Raw genomic sequence first — 21,185 nt, forward strand, 5'->3', positions numbered from 1 at the left:
AACTATTACATTTGCAGTGAAATCAAATGTTTCAGTAATGTTTAGGTCTATGCAAATAGGTAACACCATGAAATACCAATCCTCCTTCTACTGTTCACCCTCTCATGCCCTGAGGCTTGCTAAAGACCTACACCTGAGTGAGGTGAACTTAATACAATTCTGGGTTTAAAAATTTACTCCAAACCTCGCTTGAATTATTATTTTTTTTTTTAAGCATCCTCAGGAAAATTCCATGCAATGCCCATGTTTTAAAATAATCTTCTGAGACAATAATGTTGTCAGAAGCCAACTTCATCATTCTGTCTTTACAAAAAAAAAAAAATTGTGTTAATTTCAATTGCAACCAGCAAGAGTAAAATTGATTACTTCCCCTGAATCTGGTCAGTGAGAAAGGAGTCCTCAAACTGTCATTAAGACAGGTTTACCAAAGACACTATTTAACATGTCTGCTCTTGCAGAAGACCAAGACTGCTCACTGTATTTAGTTCCTGAAATATTTTTAAAATGTCATCACACTGTATTTAAAAAAAAAAAAAAAAAAGCAAACCCACACAATATAAACAATGAGAACCCCCTCTCATCCCAAAAACACATTCTCTGTTGATTTTCACTCAGGAATCTTTGCTCTCTTATTCAGCTCCAGAATGAAGGCAGTCGACATTTGGCATCCAGCACTTCATATTTCTTTACAGCAGTGGGGCTTTGATGTGCAGATAATACTTTACCTGTGGCATATTACAATCTTAACTTCAAGCCTTCAGTTTCAAACAGCTGCTATAGTACTTTGGATTTTTTTTTTAATTGTGCAAGATTTTCATAAAATAGATTTCTACTAAGGTGCCTAGAAATCAGAAGATACAATTAACTTGGCCAGAAGTTTCAATAAGCACTAAATTAACAAATTTCAGATTAATCTTAAACATTCTGTGTATGTAGAATTCTTTTTCATGCAGTGCTCTGATGGACTGCGTAAACAAAATTATGGACCATCAAAGTTTGTCGACACTGATATTGCTAAAATTCTGCAGAGGGGAACTGATTAGATATGAAAAATATTTACTTTCTTCTTCGGCCATCGTGTGTTTGAGATATGCATGTTTAGCTATTGTAGACTGTTTATCACCAAGTGACTCAAATGCCTCATTAATTGTGGTGCTGGATTAGATTACGCGTATATTAATTGTTTTGTTCATTCTAATTTACATGAGAGCATGTGCTTGAGGGCTTGATGTTCTTATCTTGTTTGTTTTGCAATTGTATTACTGACTTCACCTACTAGTGTTGAAACGGTTGATAAATGCCTTGTGTTGGGAACACATTGGAATTCTTGGGCATAAAATTATAAATGAAATACATACATCAAGATGTGGTTATTTATAAAAGCTGTTCTCTTCTGTGTAGTAACCCGTTGCTATGCCCTGGAAAAATGTAGCGCCTTAATATAAGGTGCAATTTCAATTCATTGAAATCATTACAATTTTCTGCTATTTTAAAGTACATAATTCTCTTTCATAATTGCAGCATGGGGATGAACATTCAAGTCATTACTGACTCCAAGTGTAACTAGGGCAAAATTATTTTTGATTTACCCGTTTTAGTAAACAGAGTCCTTAGTAAATTTCTTCATTACCTTGGGACTCATGTGATGTGATGTGAACTTTTAATTTCACTTGTCCAAACTACAGTTAACAAATGCAGTTCTGTGCCTGTGAAATTAAGAGTTCCACATTCCACCTCAAGGAGTTCAAGTGAGGATATAGACTCAGCCATAAAAGGCACCCAAAACACCTTCTGAAAAGTGTGTGAAGAGACTGGAAAGTTGATTTCATCCGATATTCTGACCGAGCATACAGCTGACTTAGCCTAATTATCAGTGAAGCGGGTCTTACTTACTGGTGGACAGATGGGCTTCCAAGATCCGTGTTGGGCAAGAGAGCACTGCTAAGCTGGGTTACTATTAGTTCTACCATTAAATCTTAAACCAAAGCGGTGTTCTCTAAACTTATGCCAGTGCCCTCGGGGCAGTCAACAAGCTACACTACTGAGACTAAGGGTCTGATTTCATTTTATACTGTTTGCTTGCTCTCCAGAAATGCAGTGTCTCGTGCAAAATGCATTTTAACCATTGCTTTCCCCAACCCTTCCATATGCCCATATGTGTTTTCCAAAGAATTTGAAGAATGCTGAAGAATGTTATGGATGGTTTGGCAAGGCTTAAAGTTTAAAAACAGGTAAAGCGATAGATGGGGTGGAATACTGATCTGTTACTTAAATGTGATCCTGAATAACACTGAGGATAGGACACTTGTGGAAAGCGACGTACCTGGCATGCTGGATTTTGCACTGAACAGTAGCTTTTTACATGGTGCCTGTGATTGAGCAAGTTATGTTCAAGTAATACATCTCTGTACAGCTTTGCCAAGACCCTTGGAAGCGGCACATTATGTTCAAGTAATACATCTCTGTACAGCTTTGCCAAGACCCTTGGGAGCGGCACAGAGACTTCTCTTCGGTAGTTCTAAAAAAGATGACAAATAGGAAACTTATCTGAAAACAGAGAAATGGGAGTGACTTAAGAGTTTCAAATCTCACCTTTCATTTTACAACTGTGGAGCTTTTTCAGATGATCCCACATAAGGCGTCTTGATCCTAGGCTAAACATAATACTGTAAGAAGGTTTTGAGGTTAGGGGTAGGCAGAAAAAAAATGTCAGAAGATCTAGTGATAAAAGCTTAAGCTTCATGTGTGAAATAAATAATAAAATGTATGTGAATAAATAAAATCATAAGTTAACACATGAAATAAGGTGAACAATAGCAGCTCTGGGGAAGGAAGCCTAAATCACTATAGTAATAGGTTTCTGAGGACCACAGCACTGTATAATCTTTTCAGTGGTGTAAGTTGTGACTGCGATGGTCCTCAAGGCCCTGCTGTTACTCCTCAAGGATACCTCATATCCTAGATCAGCAACAGTGTCTTTTGGAAGCAGTTTTACTTAAAATAGGCTACTGTATTGCATGTGCCATGGGACAGAGGTCTCTTATGGCTACTCTAGTATGCCTTTATGGTCTGTCTTTGTAAAAATGGAAAGGTCAGAGTAAAGTAAGGATAAATTGTGTATGAATGTGAGAAGATTGTTCAACAGACTTGCATGAAGTCCCTGGTGTGGATAAAGACTGAAAGATCAGGTAGGCTCATACCACTTGCAATTAACTGAAAATAGTATCTATTTTACTTATCTGAAGTTAGAGAGAATGGCAAGAGTTCTCTCACTGAAGCTAGAAATTTTATCCTATCCTAAGAAAACTGTCATCAGTTATTCTAAGTTTTGATTGCTTATCATTGTGGTCTGTCTACAAAATATATCCTTGGTGTTCATGCAAAAGTGAGGTCAATAACCAGTGGGATCAGAAAGGCATGATAACAGAAGAAGCTGTAAAAACTATTATTCTACCATATGGTGATTTTACACTATACAAAAACTTTTCATTCTGTCCTTGCAAAATGACAGACTGTTTTGTAGCTGGGCTTGTGCTTCCTTTCTGAATTGCTTCTAGACATGCATATCCTCTTTAGGAAGAGTACTTTTCCTAGAGTGTTGAATGATTTGATTTTCCGTGCAAAGATATTAGAAATGAGTGTTTCAAGTTTGGTTCTGTGCTGTGTTCTGTCTGTTTGAAGATCTTCTAGTTCAATGAGAGTTACATTGCATTCGTCTCTGCAGATCACTATTGATATTGCATGACAACTTTTTTTTGAGCAGGCTAACACCAGCTGAATTTTTTTTACTTTGTGGATATTAAATGTTTATGGTTTTTTCTCTTAATTTGGGAGTATAGTGTATTCCAGTTCAGAAAACAGATGCTAAATAATTTCTTTATAGTACTTTCTCTTGCCTTTTTAACATAAGGATATGCTGGAGATAGATTTAATAACGCAAGCCTGAGCTTTAAGCTGGATTTGGGAATTTCCAGTAGCAGTGTTATTTCTGTACCAAGAGTTTGTGCCAAATTTTGTAGTTTGCTTAGGACTCTCTGCATTTTTGGCAGTGAACTGAATGCCACATTACTACATTGTTGTAGTTACTCTTTCTTTATAGTTAAAACTAGCTCTACATGTGCCGCAGTCACACCTTCAATTGTTCTGTACAAAACCCTTATATCTTTGGTTTTCTTTTATGTCTTCTTTTACACAACTTGATCACTGTAATTTTCTGACTAAAAAGATGTTATTTTCACATAGCTAAGCAGTAATGCTTTTCAAATTTGTCTTGAACAACACTTTATTTTCAGAACTTGAAGTATGACTGGCTATCTTCATAAATGTTTGAATTGCTATCATTATAGTGCTCTACTGTATGAAGAATTAAAACGAAAATCCACACAAATAGCAACACAATGGAAAGAGCAAAACAAAGTATCTCAGGACTGGTATTTCTAAAGATTAATGCAGTGTTTTTATCTTCCCCCCGCCGCCTTGAAACATGATAAGGACAGGATTACATTTTTTATTGTGAATAATACCTAAAATGAGATGTAGCTGTTTAACACATACCGTAGAGTCTATTTATTCAGACTAAATTCCGCATGGACCATGGATAATCTTTTTCCCAAATGTTTGCTAGTATCTGCTCTTAACAAGTGCTGCACAATATAAACTGAAGGAACCATAAAGGGACATCAAATCAAGCTTTGCTTTCCAACAAAGTCTGACTTAAGATCCAAAGTGAAATTTTCAAATGGGTGAGATTTTAAAGAATATTTCTGTAAAGGGTACAATCTCATGCATTTAAAAGTATACAGAGAGTCATAGCTAGTAATAGAAAATGAGATACAAGCAGGTTTTAAGAGATGGCATTGAAACTAAAGCTTTTAAATGAGAAGAGATCCAGTTTCATTCCATGGTTTTGTGAATGTTATCTTCTTGTACTTGTAACCACTCTGTGCCATGCACAGTCTGGAAAATTGGGTTAATATGGTTCTGTTGCCCATTCCATTTCTACCTCACTTGGTATGTACAATCTTTCAGGACAAACTAACTGATACTGTGTGGGCATGTGTGTGGTCTCTAGTACTAACAAAGCTAATTTGGGATGTAGTTTGTAAGTGATGTTGCAATAAAACTGAAAACAAATTGGAAGTGCTGGGTTTGAGCATTTATGTGTGACAGTTTTCACATCCACTCGAGTTTCTGTTGTTGCCATAGATACTATTTTCAATTACAATTTCTGTTGATTTTTTTTACCTTTAAGAATTTAGTTAAGTTTTTCCAAAACTTTGCTATATCAGTTTCCTGCAGGAAAATAAAAAAAAAAAAAAAAAAAAACACCTGAGTAGTGGAAGAATTGGAAAGATTACATATTTGAAAATATTCACTAGCTTTTTTCCACCCAAACCTGCCAAACACGGAAGTTTTTTTTTTTCTTTATAAAGTAGGCAAATGATGTTTTTTATCTCTTAGTAGGTATAAATATCCCCAGCTGGGCAGCTGTTTTTCTGGTTTACTGTTTGTTCTTACTTCCTGGTCTCTCTCAACATTAAATCTTACAGCATGTGTTCTCTATTGACATTATTTTCTAGGTGTAGTAAGTTGTTGTACTTTTCCAAGGAGACTTGTAGTTCCTCCTATCCCAGACTGTTTTAATAAGGTGTTCGTTAAAACCTGGGTAAGTAGCTTTCAAAGGACAAGAAACACCTGGAAAATTGATCCATTGCTGTATACTGCTAGGCTTTGTTTTGACTTTAACAGCTTTCAGTATCTATTCACATCGTTTTGTATAGAGTGACTTGTGAGTGCAGAATATGTAAAACACCTCCCCCTTCCTCAGAGGAAGAGTAAATAAGAAAACTTCAAAGATTTTATGTACCAGATTTATGCTCTGGAATGTAGCAGAAAAGAAAAATGTTAGAGAGGTTTTATTGTAGGAAGAGGAGGAAGTTGTGATGACCTCATGCTGTTGATGGGTGAAGGGTGAGCATTTAGGCTGGTTATATCTTAACGTCAGTCTTTGATACTGTTGATCATAGAGCTGTTTACTATCTGACAATCCTTGAAAAGCTGGTGTGAGTGATTAATTCAGAATGGTGTTTTTCCCTATTTTTTTCTTCTCCTCTCCCCTCTTTCTTGCCTCTCCTTTCCACGCTTTTTCCCTCCATTCCTTCTCGCTTAGGAACTAAAAAAATAGTTCAAGTAGTTACACATTTTGTTATGGCTGCTTGTCATCACAGTTCCAGATACTGCTGGGGCATTTAGAGATCATATTGTAAAAGAATTGTAAATCTTTTAAAGTTAAGAAAAGTAGGGCTATAAACAGCTCTTCTTTCGCTGTGGATACAGCAGGTATTTTTAGTTCTATCTTATTCATCCTGGCTGATGAACTTCGAATGATTCTACTACTGTATCTAATACAGGAATAGTATATAGATGAGAGTCAAATGCCTAGCTATTATCCAAACAATATATGACTGATAGAAATAAAGAATAATAATTATTCTTGAAGAATATTTATTCAGAAAATAACATTAAAAATTAAAAGTTTGTGCATTGGTGATAGCCTGATATGCTTTTTTCTTGCTTACAAAGTACAGATGTGGAATCAGATTAACTTCTGAGTGTTTTACTCTGCCTTTATTTGTCAAGGAGTTTCTTTCATATCCAGACTGTAATCTTTTAAATATGCATGCTCTCACAGTTACCAATACTTTTGTATTTCTATAGAGCAGTACATCTACAAATAATTCTGTTCTTACTGGAATTAACTATAATGTAATACCTATAAAACTTCCACAACGCTTTCTGCTGGAAATGTTATATGCTTGCCTCTTCATTTGCACCACCAGCACTACTCATGATTCTGGGTTAATTAATTAAATATTTAAATAATTTTGGGTTGGAGGAAGAGGCTAGAGATAGGGAGCAGTCCTTGGCTAGAGTCTGTATGTTATGTGATGGCTCTTTACTGCATAATATTGTTACAAGGAAAAAACTGAGGCAAGAACAAATGTGAAAAAATATTATCAAAAGGACCAGCTTGACATTTCTTTTAACCGTAAGATAAAAGAAAGATATTGCTATAATAGGTTTAACTGCTAATTGTAATATTGCAGAGCTTTTCGTTGATTTTTTTTTTTTTTTTTAATGACTGGAATGCATATTTATTATATGAATATGCAACATACTAATAATCCTATTTTTTCAGGATAATTATTGGCCTATAACTGAAAAAAAGGCAGATGATATTATTATCAGTCCATTATAAAGTAATTATTCCAGCAGCTTTATGTATTTATTATAGATGGAATTCCTGTCATATTCAAGTCAGCAGGAGCTTTAATATTGATTCCACTGCAGCCAAAGCTTTACCTGTGGACTTTGGAATAAATGCTTATTGAAACACTGTAGAATAATTAGATTTTAGGACATGTGATAACACCAAAAAGTTACCTCATCTAACATTTAGCAAAAGGAATTCTTTATCTTGGCTAAAATGTATTATTTATCTAGTTTTAAAAGATATTGAGAAGTTCAGGACCAAGACGAAAGAGTTTGTCCCGAAGACAGATCTCAATAGAGGTTACTTTCATTACAAGAAGATTTATCATGTGCAAAACGCCCTGTTTAAATGCCATCTTTGTCTTTGAGCAGAAGCCAGAGTACTAGGCAAAGGGCTGGCAGAATACTTGAAGGTTATAAAGCATAAATGTGTAAAGTAAAATATAAACTTGTTTTTGTTTTGTAGTGCAAGTGGGAACCAAAGAAGGTTTGTTAGTGTACGATTAGTCATGATTATCTCCTGCAAGACTTTAAGTCATACAGCTGTTTGGAAACTTTATTAAATCTGTTACTGTAGTTCCATGCTCTGTTATCCAGGGTTTTTTTGTTTGGTTGGTTTTTTTTTTTTTGTTTTGTTTGTTTTTTTTTCTTCCTACTTTTTCTTCCTTTTGTCCTTCCCTTTTGGGCCAACTACCAAAACTCAGGGTTCCTGAAGTTCTATTAGAAAGCTTTCACTTCTCTGCTAACTTAATCTGTGCACGGTTCTTCACATAATGTTCTTTACATAGCTTCAATGAAAGACCTTTAGCCAGCAGTTAAATAATGTGATATTCAGTGCCTAAGGGCAACAGTACAAGTTTGAACTCAAAATAGTAACTGAAGAAAAAAGGAATAGGTTAAAGTGTAGGATTTAAAACAAACAAAAAAAGCCAAACAAGCAAAAACCACAAACAAACTAAACAACCCATCTTGAGTTGTTTGAACTGGATTTTTTATACATCCCTTTTCAAGTGTGTGAAATAAGAATGTGTCGGAGGAAGGAGCAATCTAAATAAGATGTAATATTTCTCCTATGTGTTTCTAATTTGTTACTTTACATCTGTGTGGTACTTTATATGTTTGTATTTACTACATTTGCTAAATTAGGTAATAAGTATTTGTGTAAATTAGCAGATTTCTAATTACAAGTTGAATCAATCATGTCATGCATGTATGTTATATGTGCTTGTGTGTGTTACAGGTATGTGCACTTCTCTCTATTTCTTACTAATGTCTTAAGAATCATGTCAAGATTTCCAGCAGGTAACTGTATCAAAGCACAGAAACTACTCAAAATGGAAAAATCCACAGAAGGCTAAAAAGTGTCTGAGAGACTTAGCCCAGAAAAGCCAGGAACCTTACCACTTCAGAAAGCTGTCTTAGGAGATAGATATAGCAATCCTGTATGAAATTTTCTTTGCTCACTATTAGAAAACGTGATGATGGAAACAAACCCTGTGTGCTTCAAAAGCATTTCTTGTGGTCCTTGAGGCATAATGGTTTAGAAGAACAGACTGCTTGGTAGGCAGGCTGAAAATTGGCTGGACTGCTAGGCTTGAATGCTGAGAATCTAGTTGGTGGCAGGCAGTGAGTGGAGGATGAGGAAGCCAGGCTTGTTTAGTTTGGGAAAGAGGAGGCTGGAGAGCAATCTAAGAGCAGCCCCCAATTGCTTGAAGAGCAGTTGCAAGGGTGACCAAGTTAAACTCGTCCTGGTAGTAGCACAGAGTGTAAAAACAAAACACACCCCCAAACCTTCATGACTAAAAATTGCAGCTTGAGAGGTTCTGATTGGACATTAGGAAAAACATCTCATGCATGGGGATAGTGCAGCACTGGGACAGGTTATCCTAAGGCTACGGTGAGTTTCTATCCAATGGGGTTTTTGAGCAGCAGTTGAAAAATGCCAGCCCTCAAATGAGTGACCTGCTGTGGTGTGAGCAGGAATAGTAACCCAAGCAGGAGCTGGGAATGGAGGTCTCCAGAGGTCACTTCAAAGGAGCATTTGTATGATTTTGAGTGGCTTTGCCCTGATATCCGCTTTACATATGAATGATATCAAACAGCTATTTGTCTTCAATTTTCTGCCAGTAACAGACCATTTTTCAGCTTTCCCTTTGTACCCAGCAAAAGAGTTAAATTTCATTTTGACTGTCACTTTCAGATAATAGCTAAGAAGTGCCTGGAGGCAACTGAACCAGAGACAGAGGATAGAAAGAGTTACCCCGTATGCCTTGAGTTACTACTTTTGAAAGTAAGGTTACTGCTTTTTGAAAGTGTGGTGAAAGAGGAAGAAATAGCATGTTATTTTACATTTCAAAGAATTTCTTCTACAAAGTTTCAGTTTCTGTGCATCTGTGGAGTGTTGTAAAAATTAATAGGAATGTTGTCAGGAAATCCTTTTGATAACTTTAATTAAAAAAACCTGCTTCTCTCTGAAGTTCTTTGGTAATGAACAAGTAGCTATTATCATCTTTTGTTTCAGAGTTTTAAAGCAGAGAACTCACACATACTGCAATAGTACTGTGTATCTGAAAAAGCTTTAATAGTAATTGGTAAATAGTTAGAGTTGAAACTGTTCTTATGTTTGAATGTGCCTTTTTTATTTTTTAAGTAGTGATAGCCACAGTTATGCTAGTGCTGTTTCTGAAGACTTAAAAGGTGATTCTTCATAATTAAGGGCTATTGAATCAAATACACCAAATAATATACGAACAGTATGTGATTAACAGTATATTCATCTTGTCCACTTGTGAAATTAGTGTAAGGTTAGCAAAATGCTTTAAAATTCAATTTTACCAGTATTATTAAGTGAATCAACCTTTAAGTGAATTTGTGCCGAGGCTGTCACTCCCCACATAATGCTCCTCCCTTACTCTGCAATTCCTTGACTGTCTCCTGAACTATTTGTGATTTGTCTGAGTTTTACTCGTGACCCTCACTAAAATGTAGTGATCGCAATGTACTAAGTAAGAGGTATTTGCTATATTTAAAAAGTGTCAGCACTGATCTTTGTGAAATGTGTTGTGCCCATGGGGGAAGAGACCTCCTTTGAAGTAGGCAGGAATGAGCTTGTCTAGTTGGTGGGTTTAATTTCAGTTTACAGTGGCATCTGCTGATCTGTTTGGTGATACCGTGGTTTTTCATCTGCGTTACCACGTCAGTGGAAGGGTTAGGCACTGCCGTGCTTTCAGAATGCCTGGAATCTCATAATTTTCAGGAGCAGACTTTCTACATTGATAGATATATAAATCTGGTGATAGCATCTTGTCCCACATCAAAGGCGACTGCGATGACTCATTCTTCAACTGCAGGCTCTGTTAAGTGTGTGCTGTCCTTTCCTAACAAGCTAACTGTGTCGTATCCCTGGGTTAGCTTTGGGATGTTTCCTGTTTAGATGTTCTGCAGGTGATCTGAGTTTTGCCCATCTTCTGATGAAGCTTCTTACTGACAACGCAAATATGTTATTTGATCCTTGTCTGTCCCCATTTCCCTTGCATGGTATTGTTGTCTCCTGGCTGAGATGGTGCCTTGCCTGCCTCAGTCCTTGCCTAAACTGATTCTTCAGGGTCATTTAATGCTATTTGTTCAGGAATAATCTAATCTTTTTTTTTTTTTTTTTTTTTTTGTGGGGGAGAGAGGCGGGAGAATGGTTGTTAATAGAAAGGCAGACAGATCATGGCAGCAATGTACATAGCTTTGGAGTTGTACAGCTGACTCCTATAAATCTGACTGAACTTGGTACTCGTTTCAAAGTGTAACTTGGACTGATTTATCCCTAAAATAAGGCCAGAAATTACAAAGCCATTCCACAAAGAATAGAGACTATAGTCTCATTTTAGCCCCTTTCAGGTAGCTGTACCCTTCACACAATTTCCTCAAAATAAATGTTCAGAGCATGCATGGACTCTGTAGGAAAAGGCTAGGTTTTTGTGGTACAATGGTACGATTTATGTAGAATGGATAAAAAGAATATTGCAGCTTATCTGAAGACAAATAACAAGCTTCATTCTTCAGTGACAGCAATTACTTGCCTTTGTAGTCATACAAAATAATTCTTTTGTAAGAGAAGAAATTCCACTGTGCGAGAGCAAATATTTGAAATGGAGCAAGTGTTGTGTATGGGAATTTGATATGTTCATGGAACACTGCTGTGTGCTAAAATAAATAGATACTTTTTCATTTGCAAATGGAGAAGCTGAAGATAACAGAGATGCCGCAACTTCTCTTCGCTGAATTGCCATATGCACCTTCTTTCCTCTGCCCTTTTTTACTGACTTTTCATTTGATATGCCTGGACTATTTACAGTCCTTATGTACTCTTGTTATCATTGTTCTCATGACACAAAACAAAACACTTTCTTAATGCGTTGTGAAATACAACGTGGCTTGTAATCCCGTGTGTGCTTTCAAAGACAAAATGAACCACTGGCTCTAATGTTTTCAGACACCACATGTTGACATGTTTGTTTGAAATGGTCCTTTGCATACTTTGGAAATAGCACTCTGGTGCACTAATCTCTGGGAAAGTAATTTTTATTATTGTTGGCTCCTTTGCTTAGCATGGAGCTCTCAGCTGACATACTAGACATTATCAAAAAATGCTTGTGACTCAGCTAACAAAAGCCCAGTGAAGTGTCTAAATTAGGAATCTGTTTCTTTTTGTATGTGTGCTTTTTTTACTTATTACTGCATGCTATCCTGTCTTACTTGTACACAAGGCAGTCAGTCCTCTACAAGGCAAGACCACACTCCATCAGTTTTATATAAGCAGCAATTCCACTGAAATGACACTTGACTATTTTTATACCACAAGTAAAAGGCACCAGTACATCAGAATAGAAGGCAAGATTCCATCAAAGTTTAAATTACACTTAAGTAAAGATTAATTCTTTTAAAATAGCGATACTGTTTCTATGGCCGCCTTTTCTTGCAGTACATTCATTTAGCTGTCAGCTTTTACACTTAGCTATAATAAGGTACAATTGCAGTATATGTTTTCATTGGAGACTGAATCATGTCTTACATAGCTTCACATGAATGTTTGTTATAATGTCAGTTATAAAGCGATCAGAAAGATAAGATAAAGTATCTAACTGTAAAAGACAATGAATAACTGAAAACAAAATAATAGTAATAACTCTCGAGTACAAAACTACAAGCATATTTCCTTACTGAAGTTATTAGTAGGTAACTGAGAATTCCTGTGTTTTACTGAATGAAATGTCAAGTCTGACTCTATACAGGTTTTTAGAAAAAGCCAGAAATAGTAAAAGTAATGTGCTGTAGCATAAGGATTATTTTCATTTGACGGAATTAAATCTTGTAGCTTAGAGACATGGCCATTGTATGTCACAATGTTAGGTCAGTGCCTGTTTTTTTTTTTGCATCTAAATACTCCATATGAGCTGATTCCAGCTGTTGAATGTGAATTCCTGTGACTATTGGGCACTTGAGAATGAGGTTTCTTGATTTACTGTGAAGAGAGTTGTTTGGGCTCTGAAAGGCACAGCTGCTGCTCACTAAAGGAGTCCTTTCCTTTTGGTAACTTCTTGTAGTTACAAGTTCATAATGTGAGGAAGTCTTTTAAGTAGTTTCAGTGTTACTGTGTGCTTTAAAAATCAACTGCTGTTGGCTTATTTCTTTTGAATTCATTTGCTGCTGCATTGTAAAACATGCATTTAATTTTACATATGTTTAGTCTCACTATGATGTGAAGAATTTTGAGGAATGCCCGCAGTTGAGCCTTGTCATTAAACACCTAATTTCTTACACTTGGTGACTTTCTCAAGTTTCCCAAGTATGTCCCAGTTGCAGTCCTGTATTAGGATAACTTTGTTCTGGTACAATCCTCAGGAAGGAGGAAGCCATCAAAATCCTTATCACTGAACTCAGTGAACATAAGATAGTCTCCTTTAACAAGAAACAAATGAAACCATCCGTTCTGTGGCAGGTGTGAGCAGACCTCTCCCTGTACCCTCGTATGATATCCATGCGTTCTCCAGTAGTAAAGAACTGAAACCTGCAGCAGGCGGCATGATGTGGTCCCTTGGGCTGCTGGGTGTCTGTCAGGAGTCCAGTTTTGCCTTCAGGTGTTGTCAGTCACATTTCTCTTATCTGCACTTGAACATCTCTTCCGCTTTCAGAACAGTAGTTGAGATTTGGGGTTGAATAGCCTTTTGCCAGCAAATTAATATTTATCACTTTGGGGTTGTTGTTACTAAATATATTTTCCAAGCAGAAATACCTTTCAGGATGAAGAGAACAAAACAGCATTTTTATTGGCATGTTGTACAAACACTTTAGGAAAAGGAGAAGAAATGAGTATTCATGCGTCCATTTTCTCTCTTTACTATAGGTGTGCAGGATCCTCAGCATGAGAAGATAATTACTGTGACTACTAATGGAAGTATTCACAGCCCCAAGTTTCCACACACATACCCACGCAATACTGTTTTAGTGTGGAGATTAGTAGCAGTAGATGAAAATGTATGGATACAGCTTACTTTTGACGAAAGATTTGGGCTTGAGGACCCAGAAGATGACATTTGCAAGTAAGTTACTTTAACTTAGAAAAATCTGAACGAAGTTGTGGGGGATGGAACGAAAAAGTTGTTCGAGTTTTGCAAATATGTCAGACCTGCATGGCAATATATTTATAAAATGCATCTTTTAAATCATGGTTTTATGACTTTTTTTCACTCATGAAGAAGGATTTCACAATTGAAAGCTTTGGGGTTCCCCATTCTCCTTTTGCATTCAGTATCTGGCCCACAGATATATTACGAAAAAAAGGAAAAGAAATATTTAATCTCTCAAAAGTTTTGAGGGGTCTGGAGGCTGATGAGGAGTGGCTGAGGGAGCTGGGGCTGTTCAGCCTGGAGAAAAGGAGGCTGAGGGGAGACCTTATCGCTGTCTACAACTACCTGAAAGGAGGTTGTAGCATGGAGGGTGTTGGTCTCTTCTCCCAAGTGGCAAGTGAAAAGAAGAGAGGAAATGGCCTCAAGTTGTACCAGGTGAGGTTTAGGTTGGATATTAGAAAACATTTATTCAACTGTGACAAAACAGGCATAGGGATGGATGTAGTTCTGGACGAAGACATCTCATTGATCATGTAAAGATATTTTGTGAGGCAGCAGGGGCTGGCATTATAAATGCTCCCTGTGGGTGGGTGAAAGGGAAGATTTCCCAAACTCTACTATCCTATATCTGCCTGCCATCACAGCAACACATCATAAAAATCCCTGATGTGTGAATAGTCGTATGTTGTTTGAACTCTTTTCAGTAAATTAAGTAACAGATAAAATATGTCATTTGAATGGCATATCCTCTTTTGAAATATTCCTGGAGAGGTACTTCACACAAGATTTTTCCTTCAAAGTAGTTTTTTGGTTGGTTTGTTTTTCTGTTAGGTTTTTTTGATTTTAAATACCTTGTATACACATTTGATTTGATTCTTGCTTGCCTTCCATTTTTCTAATTAACTAAAATTTGTTTGTGTTTATATCTTGAATAATGTTTTGATATAAAATTTTAATTTCTTTTTGGAGCTGAGCTTTATAACAGATAGACACATGCCTTTCTTTCATAATTCTGAAGGGAGTAATTGTCAAGGCCATGTCAAATACAATTAAAATACTGAGTACTATAAACATATGTTTGCTCAGATGAGTGCACTCCCTTTTGCACAATAATTGTTTTCTTTAAATGAAAACTTAGCTTGCTTTTTCTTTTCTTTGCATATGGCAGAGTGAAGTGGCAAGTGAAAGAAAATCCAGGTAGGGTGACTCATTCGTCCACTTGCAAAGAAAAAAGTAAGATAAGTTAAAATATTTTTAATATTATAACTAGATTAGTCTTTTAATGGGAGTACATTTATTTTAAGTAAACAATGTGCTGAATACAAAAGTTCTGGTCAAATTAAGAAACAGTTATAAGTCACTAATAATCTTCCTTTGGTTGCAATTTTATCATGTTTGTATTTGTGTAGGGATACCAGGAACTTGTATAAATGTGATTCCTCATATGTGCACTTTTGAGGACACACTGGGCTTTTTGGATTGGAAGATAAGACCCTCTAAAAAAGAGAGTTATATTTTTGTTTTTAACCAAAAGAAAAAAAAAAAAAAAGGAGCTAGGTTCCTATGAAAAATAAATTCAGTAATAAACCCAGAAAAGAAAGAAAAAGTGTACCTTGTTTTGATGTTGAGGGAGCATAAATTATTGACAAGTTGAGGAAAGATCTAAATTACAGAGAGTTTATATATGTAAAACAATTCTAGACGGGCCAGTAAGTTACCAGTTATCAGAGTAATATCTCTTTATAAATAACGTCTTGTGTTTCTTATCGCTTATAGTTCCTAATAGAACTATTCAATTTTTTCCAGTACATTCTGTAGAAAAGCTAATTGTTTTCATTGACTGCATCCCGTATTATTTGTTACTCCACTCTGTTTCTGCCATCTTGAAACACACAAATCACTACTGTTGCTGTAGACAACTCAATGGTTTCTCCAAAGGCAGGTTAATTTGACAAAGGACAGCATAAAATATGACATGGAAGTTAATGTATTATAACTCTGTACCTTACAGTGATCCTTTGGTTCTGAGCTATGACTGAAACTAAGTTAAAACTGCACTCCAGTAACATTAGATTTCCTGTGGAACAGTGTACAGTTTGTACCAGGGTATCTTTCTCCCCCTCCCGTAGTGTGTGAGAGGACCTCATGAGTTACCTGCTGTGGTCATTGTCACAGTTTTCAGTTCCACTTGATAAGCTCCACATTCTGTGCAATGCCAGAGGTTTCCCAGTCATCGCTGTAGGCTGTAACGACATGTAGTGTCAGCTCACTGGGCTGGTAAGAGAATACGTTGGAGTATGTTATTTTAAGATAATTAGCAGCTTTTAAATCTCATAGTAAATCAAATGTTGCTCACACATACGAAAAAACAAACAAAAAACACACACACACACACAAAAACTCCACACACCGAAACAAACAAACAAAAAAATACCACAACAACCACAAAAGGAAAAAAAAAAAAAACCAACACCACAACACAAAAACCTCACAACCACCAAAGCCAAAACCAACATATCCATCTATATAGAGCTATGTTAAGCAAAAAAAGTCTTATAACAGGAAAACAATGGTATTGGTGATTAAGAAATATCATAGATGAAGTTGTAGCAAGTTTTTGCCTGTATCTGGCTGACCTGATTTTTCCAAAGTCAGTTCTGATATTTCAAACTATTCTGTGAGATCGTTTCATCCAGAGCAAATATCACATTTTACAGATACTTTCAATTTACCCGTCCAGTTTTCACTTTAAATACTTTACTGAATCTGAATCAGAGTGATCCTGTATGGCTTTTTTTTCTGTTCCATTTCTACTTCCAAATCAACTTACAGTATTTATGAAGGTAGAGCATTTGCATTACAGCAAGTTCTATGTTTATGACCAGCAATGCTGACCCAGCCTCATCTGAAACAGCATTAACATGCATAGTCCTAATTATTGTGCTAATTCTCACCAGTCTTAAGCATGATTGCTGTGGTTTGGAAACAAAGTTTGAGTCACAGGTTTTTTAAGAATAAACTTCTGCTATTTTGCCTGTATTTCTCCAGGTGATTTTTGTCCTCATTTTACAATTGTAATGTGCTTGAAATTTCTGCAGTTCATCTCTGCATTGCTTAAAATACAGCTAATAAGTATTTTAACAATAGTTCTACTTCATCTGCACTGCATTCTTTCTATGGGCAAAATGTTAAGAATCCCACTGTGTCCTTTCCAAAGTGAACACAAATTCCCATTTACATGGAAACTAGAGCCATGCATGTGTCTCAGAAGAGATTTATTAATATATTACTTGTTTGATAATATGATATGTAATTCTCTGTAACGTTGCAGGAATTTCACCCTTGTATACTTTGATTTTTGGCTGTGACTTGCAAAAGAAAAAGGTTCTGAAAAAAAAAGATCCCCCAGCAAACCAAACAAACAAAAAAGGAGAAGAATGCAATCTCCTTGCTGTTTTGTATGGTACTCTTTGGATGATAGAAATGGCAGTATATTTTCCATACATAAGGGAATTTCTAGCTGAGAGAGGTATAGTGGATTTACATTCTCTGTGTCCACCCTTTCTGATGAAGAAAAGCAGCAGCTTTTCTTCTACTGATATGATAGACGGTATGACAAGTTATTATTTTCATGATGCTAGCCCCTCAACACTTTTAATTATGAGACCGTTAGACTTCTGTGCCTGACAGCTCCTATCATCAGCAAGACGCCTTCACTCTCCTTGACCAGGAAGGATTGATTTTTATTCACTTCTTTCTTGTTGTCCAGATTTGTTGCTTTCTCTTTCTGAGAGCATGCAGTGATTGAAAGCTTTGGGATGAACTCCTCTGTGACAGGCAGACACAGATTTAGCTTTCTTCCAGGAAGAACATGGGTGCTCCAGTTGTCTTTAACAGGCAGTCTGATGTCATGAGTTGGTTGTACACTGGAGCATTACAACACAAGGCTGCAAAAGGAAAAGACAAAAGTTAATCTTGCTTGTATTAGTAACATCTGCCAAACTTGCCCTCTCCCTGTGCACAGAATGGCTCTAGTTGTTCATCTGAGTGGTGGTTGCAGCTGTTCTTTCTAATAATCAGATGATTACAGTCTGTTTGACTTTTATTGTCTATAATAAAACACAGAAATGTGTCACAAATCCAAAGTGCCATTACTGTAGATAAGATCATCAGGATAAAATCTATGAGTAGAAGAATGTGGAACTTATAGTTACATAATAGATGCCATTTGATCATCATCTTCAGGTTCGGATATCTATACTCATTTCCAACTCTCTTCAGTACTCTAATAATTTAAAGTATGAACTATAGTCGAAGAGGTGGAAGGGTGGATTTTAGTAGCTGCATACATGAATCTATTAATATATACCTGAAGCATTTACCTATAATGTTCTGAAAGAATTCACAAAGCTTGTCTATTTACTATTCGCAGTATGCAGAACTTTTTACCTGAAGAAAATTAGTTAAGCTGAAGGCAGATGTCAGTGTTATCATGGGGTAAAATCTATGTGAGTAGTGCTGTGACTTTTTTTTTCCTCTTCATCAAATTAAATACTTAACTCTTAATACTGTCAGTATTCTTCCTCTGACAGCTCTTAGGATGATGCTTTGAGATCAGAACCATATGTATTAAATTCACTAACTTCCTTTTCCTGAATGTTTCTGAAAGCTACTTGCCTTCAATTCATATCTGTTGTGACTGAACTGTGCCCAAGCTATTCCCTTTCATTCAAGGTTCTGTGGTAGAAAGTGTAATCCAACTGGCTTCAGTAGTCATATGTGGCCCTATCATCAGGAAATTGTTGAGAAAGGCTAACAAGTTAATAGATTTGGCTCAGTCTGGCAAGACTAAAACAAGTGTATTAAGAAGAAACATTTGGACACAGTCTTTAGTCGGGGGCTATAAAGAAGAAAATATTTGCTTAGCTGTCTTTTTTTATTTTACATGAATTGTGTTAAGTGCATACTATGCAGTGATAAATTATGGTAAACACAATAAAAAGTTAAACATTTTGTTAGGTAATTTTCTGAATAGACGTTTCTGTGTAATGTAAGACACGATGAGTAACTTACACCACATGCAGCTTCCTCTCTTGTAATTACTAAAAATCAGTACATCTATTATAGCATGTGGAGTAAAATATGGATACATAACTGCAACTCCTAAGTGCCTCAGTAAAAACAAGGACAGGTATTTTGCTTTTGTTTAGCCCCTTGTTATGGAAGCACCTTATGGTATCAGCAGAGTGCATGCATGAAAGAAGAATTTTAGCATCTTTTCACACAGTATCACAGTATGTTTAGGATTGGAAGGGACCTCGAAAGATCATCTAGTCCAATCCCCCTGCTGGAGCAGGAACGCCTAGGTGAGGTGGCGCAGGAACATGTCCAGGCGGGCTTTGAATGTCTCCAGGGAAGGAGACTCCACAACCTCCCTGGGCAGCCTGTTCCAGCGCTCTGTCACCCTCAATGAGAAGAAGTTTTTTCTCAAATTTAAGTGGAACCTCTTGTGTTCCAGCTTGAACCCGTTACTCCTTGTCCTATCATTGTTTGCCACTGAGAAGAGCGTGGCTCCGTCCTCATGGCACTCACCCTCTACATATTTATAAACATTAATAAGGTCACCCCTCAGTCTCCTCTTCTCCAAACTAAAGAGACCCAGCTCCCTCAGCCTTTCTTCATAAGGGAGATGCTCCACTCCCTTAATCATCTTTGTTGCCCTACGCTGGACCCTCTCCAGCAGTTCCCTGTCCTTCTTGAACTGAGGGGCCCAGAACTGGACACAATATTCCAGATGGGGTCTCACCAGGGCGGAGTAGAGGGGAAGGAGGACCTCTCTCGATCTACTGACCACCCCGCTTCTAATACACCCAAGGATGCCATTGGCCTTCCTGGCCACAAGGGCACAGTGCTGGCTCATGGTCATCCTGTTGTCCACTAGGACCCCCAGGTCCCTTTCCCTTACACTGCTCTCTAATATGTAATTTCCCAACCTATACTGGAACCTGGGGTTGTTCCTGCCCAGATGCAGAACTCTGCACTTTCCCTTGTTAAATTTCATCAGGTTATTCCCCGCCCAACTCTCCAGCCTGTCCAGGTCTCGCTGGATGGCAGCACAGCCTTCTGGCGTGTCAGCCACTCCTCCCAGCTTAGTGTCATGAGCAAACTTGCTCATAGTACACTCAATTCCCTCGTCCAAATCGTTAATGAATATATTGAATAATATTGGCCCCAGTACTGACCCCTGAGGCACTCCACTAGATACTGGCCTCCAACTAGACTCCGCACCATTGACCACCACTCTGGCTTCTCTCCTTAAGCCAGTTTGCAACCCACCTCACTACTCTATTGTCCAGACCACACCTCCTCAACTTAGCTGTGAGGATGCTGTGAGGGACTGTGTCAAAGGCTTTACTGAAGTCAAGGTAGACCACATCCACCGCTCTGCCATCATCCATCCACCTTGTTACATTCTCATAAAAGGCTATGAGGTTGGTCAAGCATGACTTACCCTTGGTAAAGCCATCCTGACTGCTCCTAATGACCCTCTTATCCCTGATATGCCTTGAGATGACACCAAGGATAAGCTGTTCCATTACTTTCCCAGGGACAGAGGTGAGGCTGACCGGTCTATAATTACCTGGGTCCTCCTTCTTGCCCTTTTCGAAGACTGAAGTGACATTTGCTTTCCTCCAATCCTTGGGCACCTCTCCTGTTTCCCAAGACTTGGCAAAGATGATGGAGAGCGGTCCAGCAATGACTTCAGCCAACTCCCTCAGCACCCGTGGATGCATCCCATCTGGACCCATGGATTTATGGATGTCCAGACTATTTAAATGCTCCCTAACCCAGTCCTCATCGACTAAAGCAAACTCCTCCATTGACCTGGCTTCATCCGGGGTCTCAGGGGTACAGGGCTCCCCAGGACAGCCTCCAGCAGAGTAGACAGAGACAAAGAAGGAATACAGTAACACTGCCTTCTCTGTATCTTCTGCCACCAGGGCACCTACCCCATTCATCAGTGGGCTTACGTTGCCTCTGGTATTAGTTTTATCTGCTATGTATTTGAAAAAGTTCTTTTTGCTGTCCTTGACCCCTCTCGCCAGCTGTAATTCTAAGGAGGCCTTGGCTACCCTAGCTGCCTTCCTACATCCTCTAACAGCAGCCTTATATTCCTCCCAAGTGGCCAGCCCCTGCTTCCATGACCTGTAAACTCTCCTCTTCTGCTTGAGCATACCCAACAGACCCCTATTCAACCACGCAGGCCTCCTGGCTCCCTTCCTCGACTTCCTACGT

The 21,185-nt window shown here is 37.6% G+C and overlaps 1 protein-coding gene across 1 annotated transcript in view; it reads left to right on the top strand.

The window, feature by feature from the left end:
* The window catches only part of PDGFC (platelet derived growth factor C), a 130,685-nt gene that overhangs the window by 60,196 nt on the left and 49,304 nt on the right, over positions 1–21,185 (top strand). Inside the window, exon 2 of the mRNA XM_065836810.2 lies at positions 13,667–13,862. Within this exon, the coding sequence (XP_065692882.1) occupies positions 13,667–13,862 (196 nt within the window). The remainder of the gene's footprint in view (positions 1–13,666; positions 13,863–21,185) is intronic.

This window comes from Patagioenas fasciata, chromosome 4 (genome assembly GCF_037038585.1).
Source record: "Patagioenas fasciata isolate bPatFas1 chromosome 4, bPatFas1.hap1, whole genome shotgun sequence".
Taxonomy (NCBI): Eukaryota; Metazoa; Chordata; class Aves; order Columbiformes; family Columbidae; genus Patagioenas; species Patagioenas fasciata.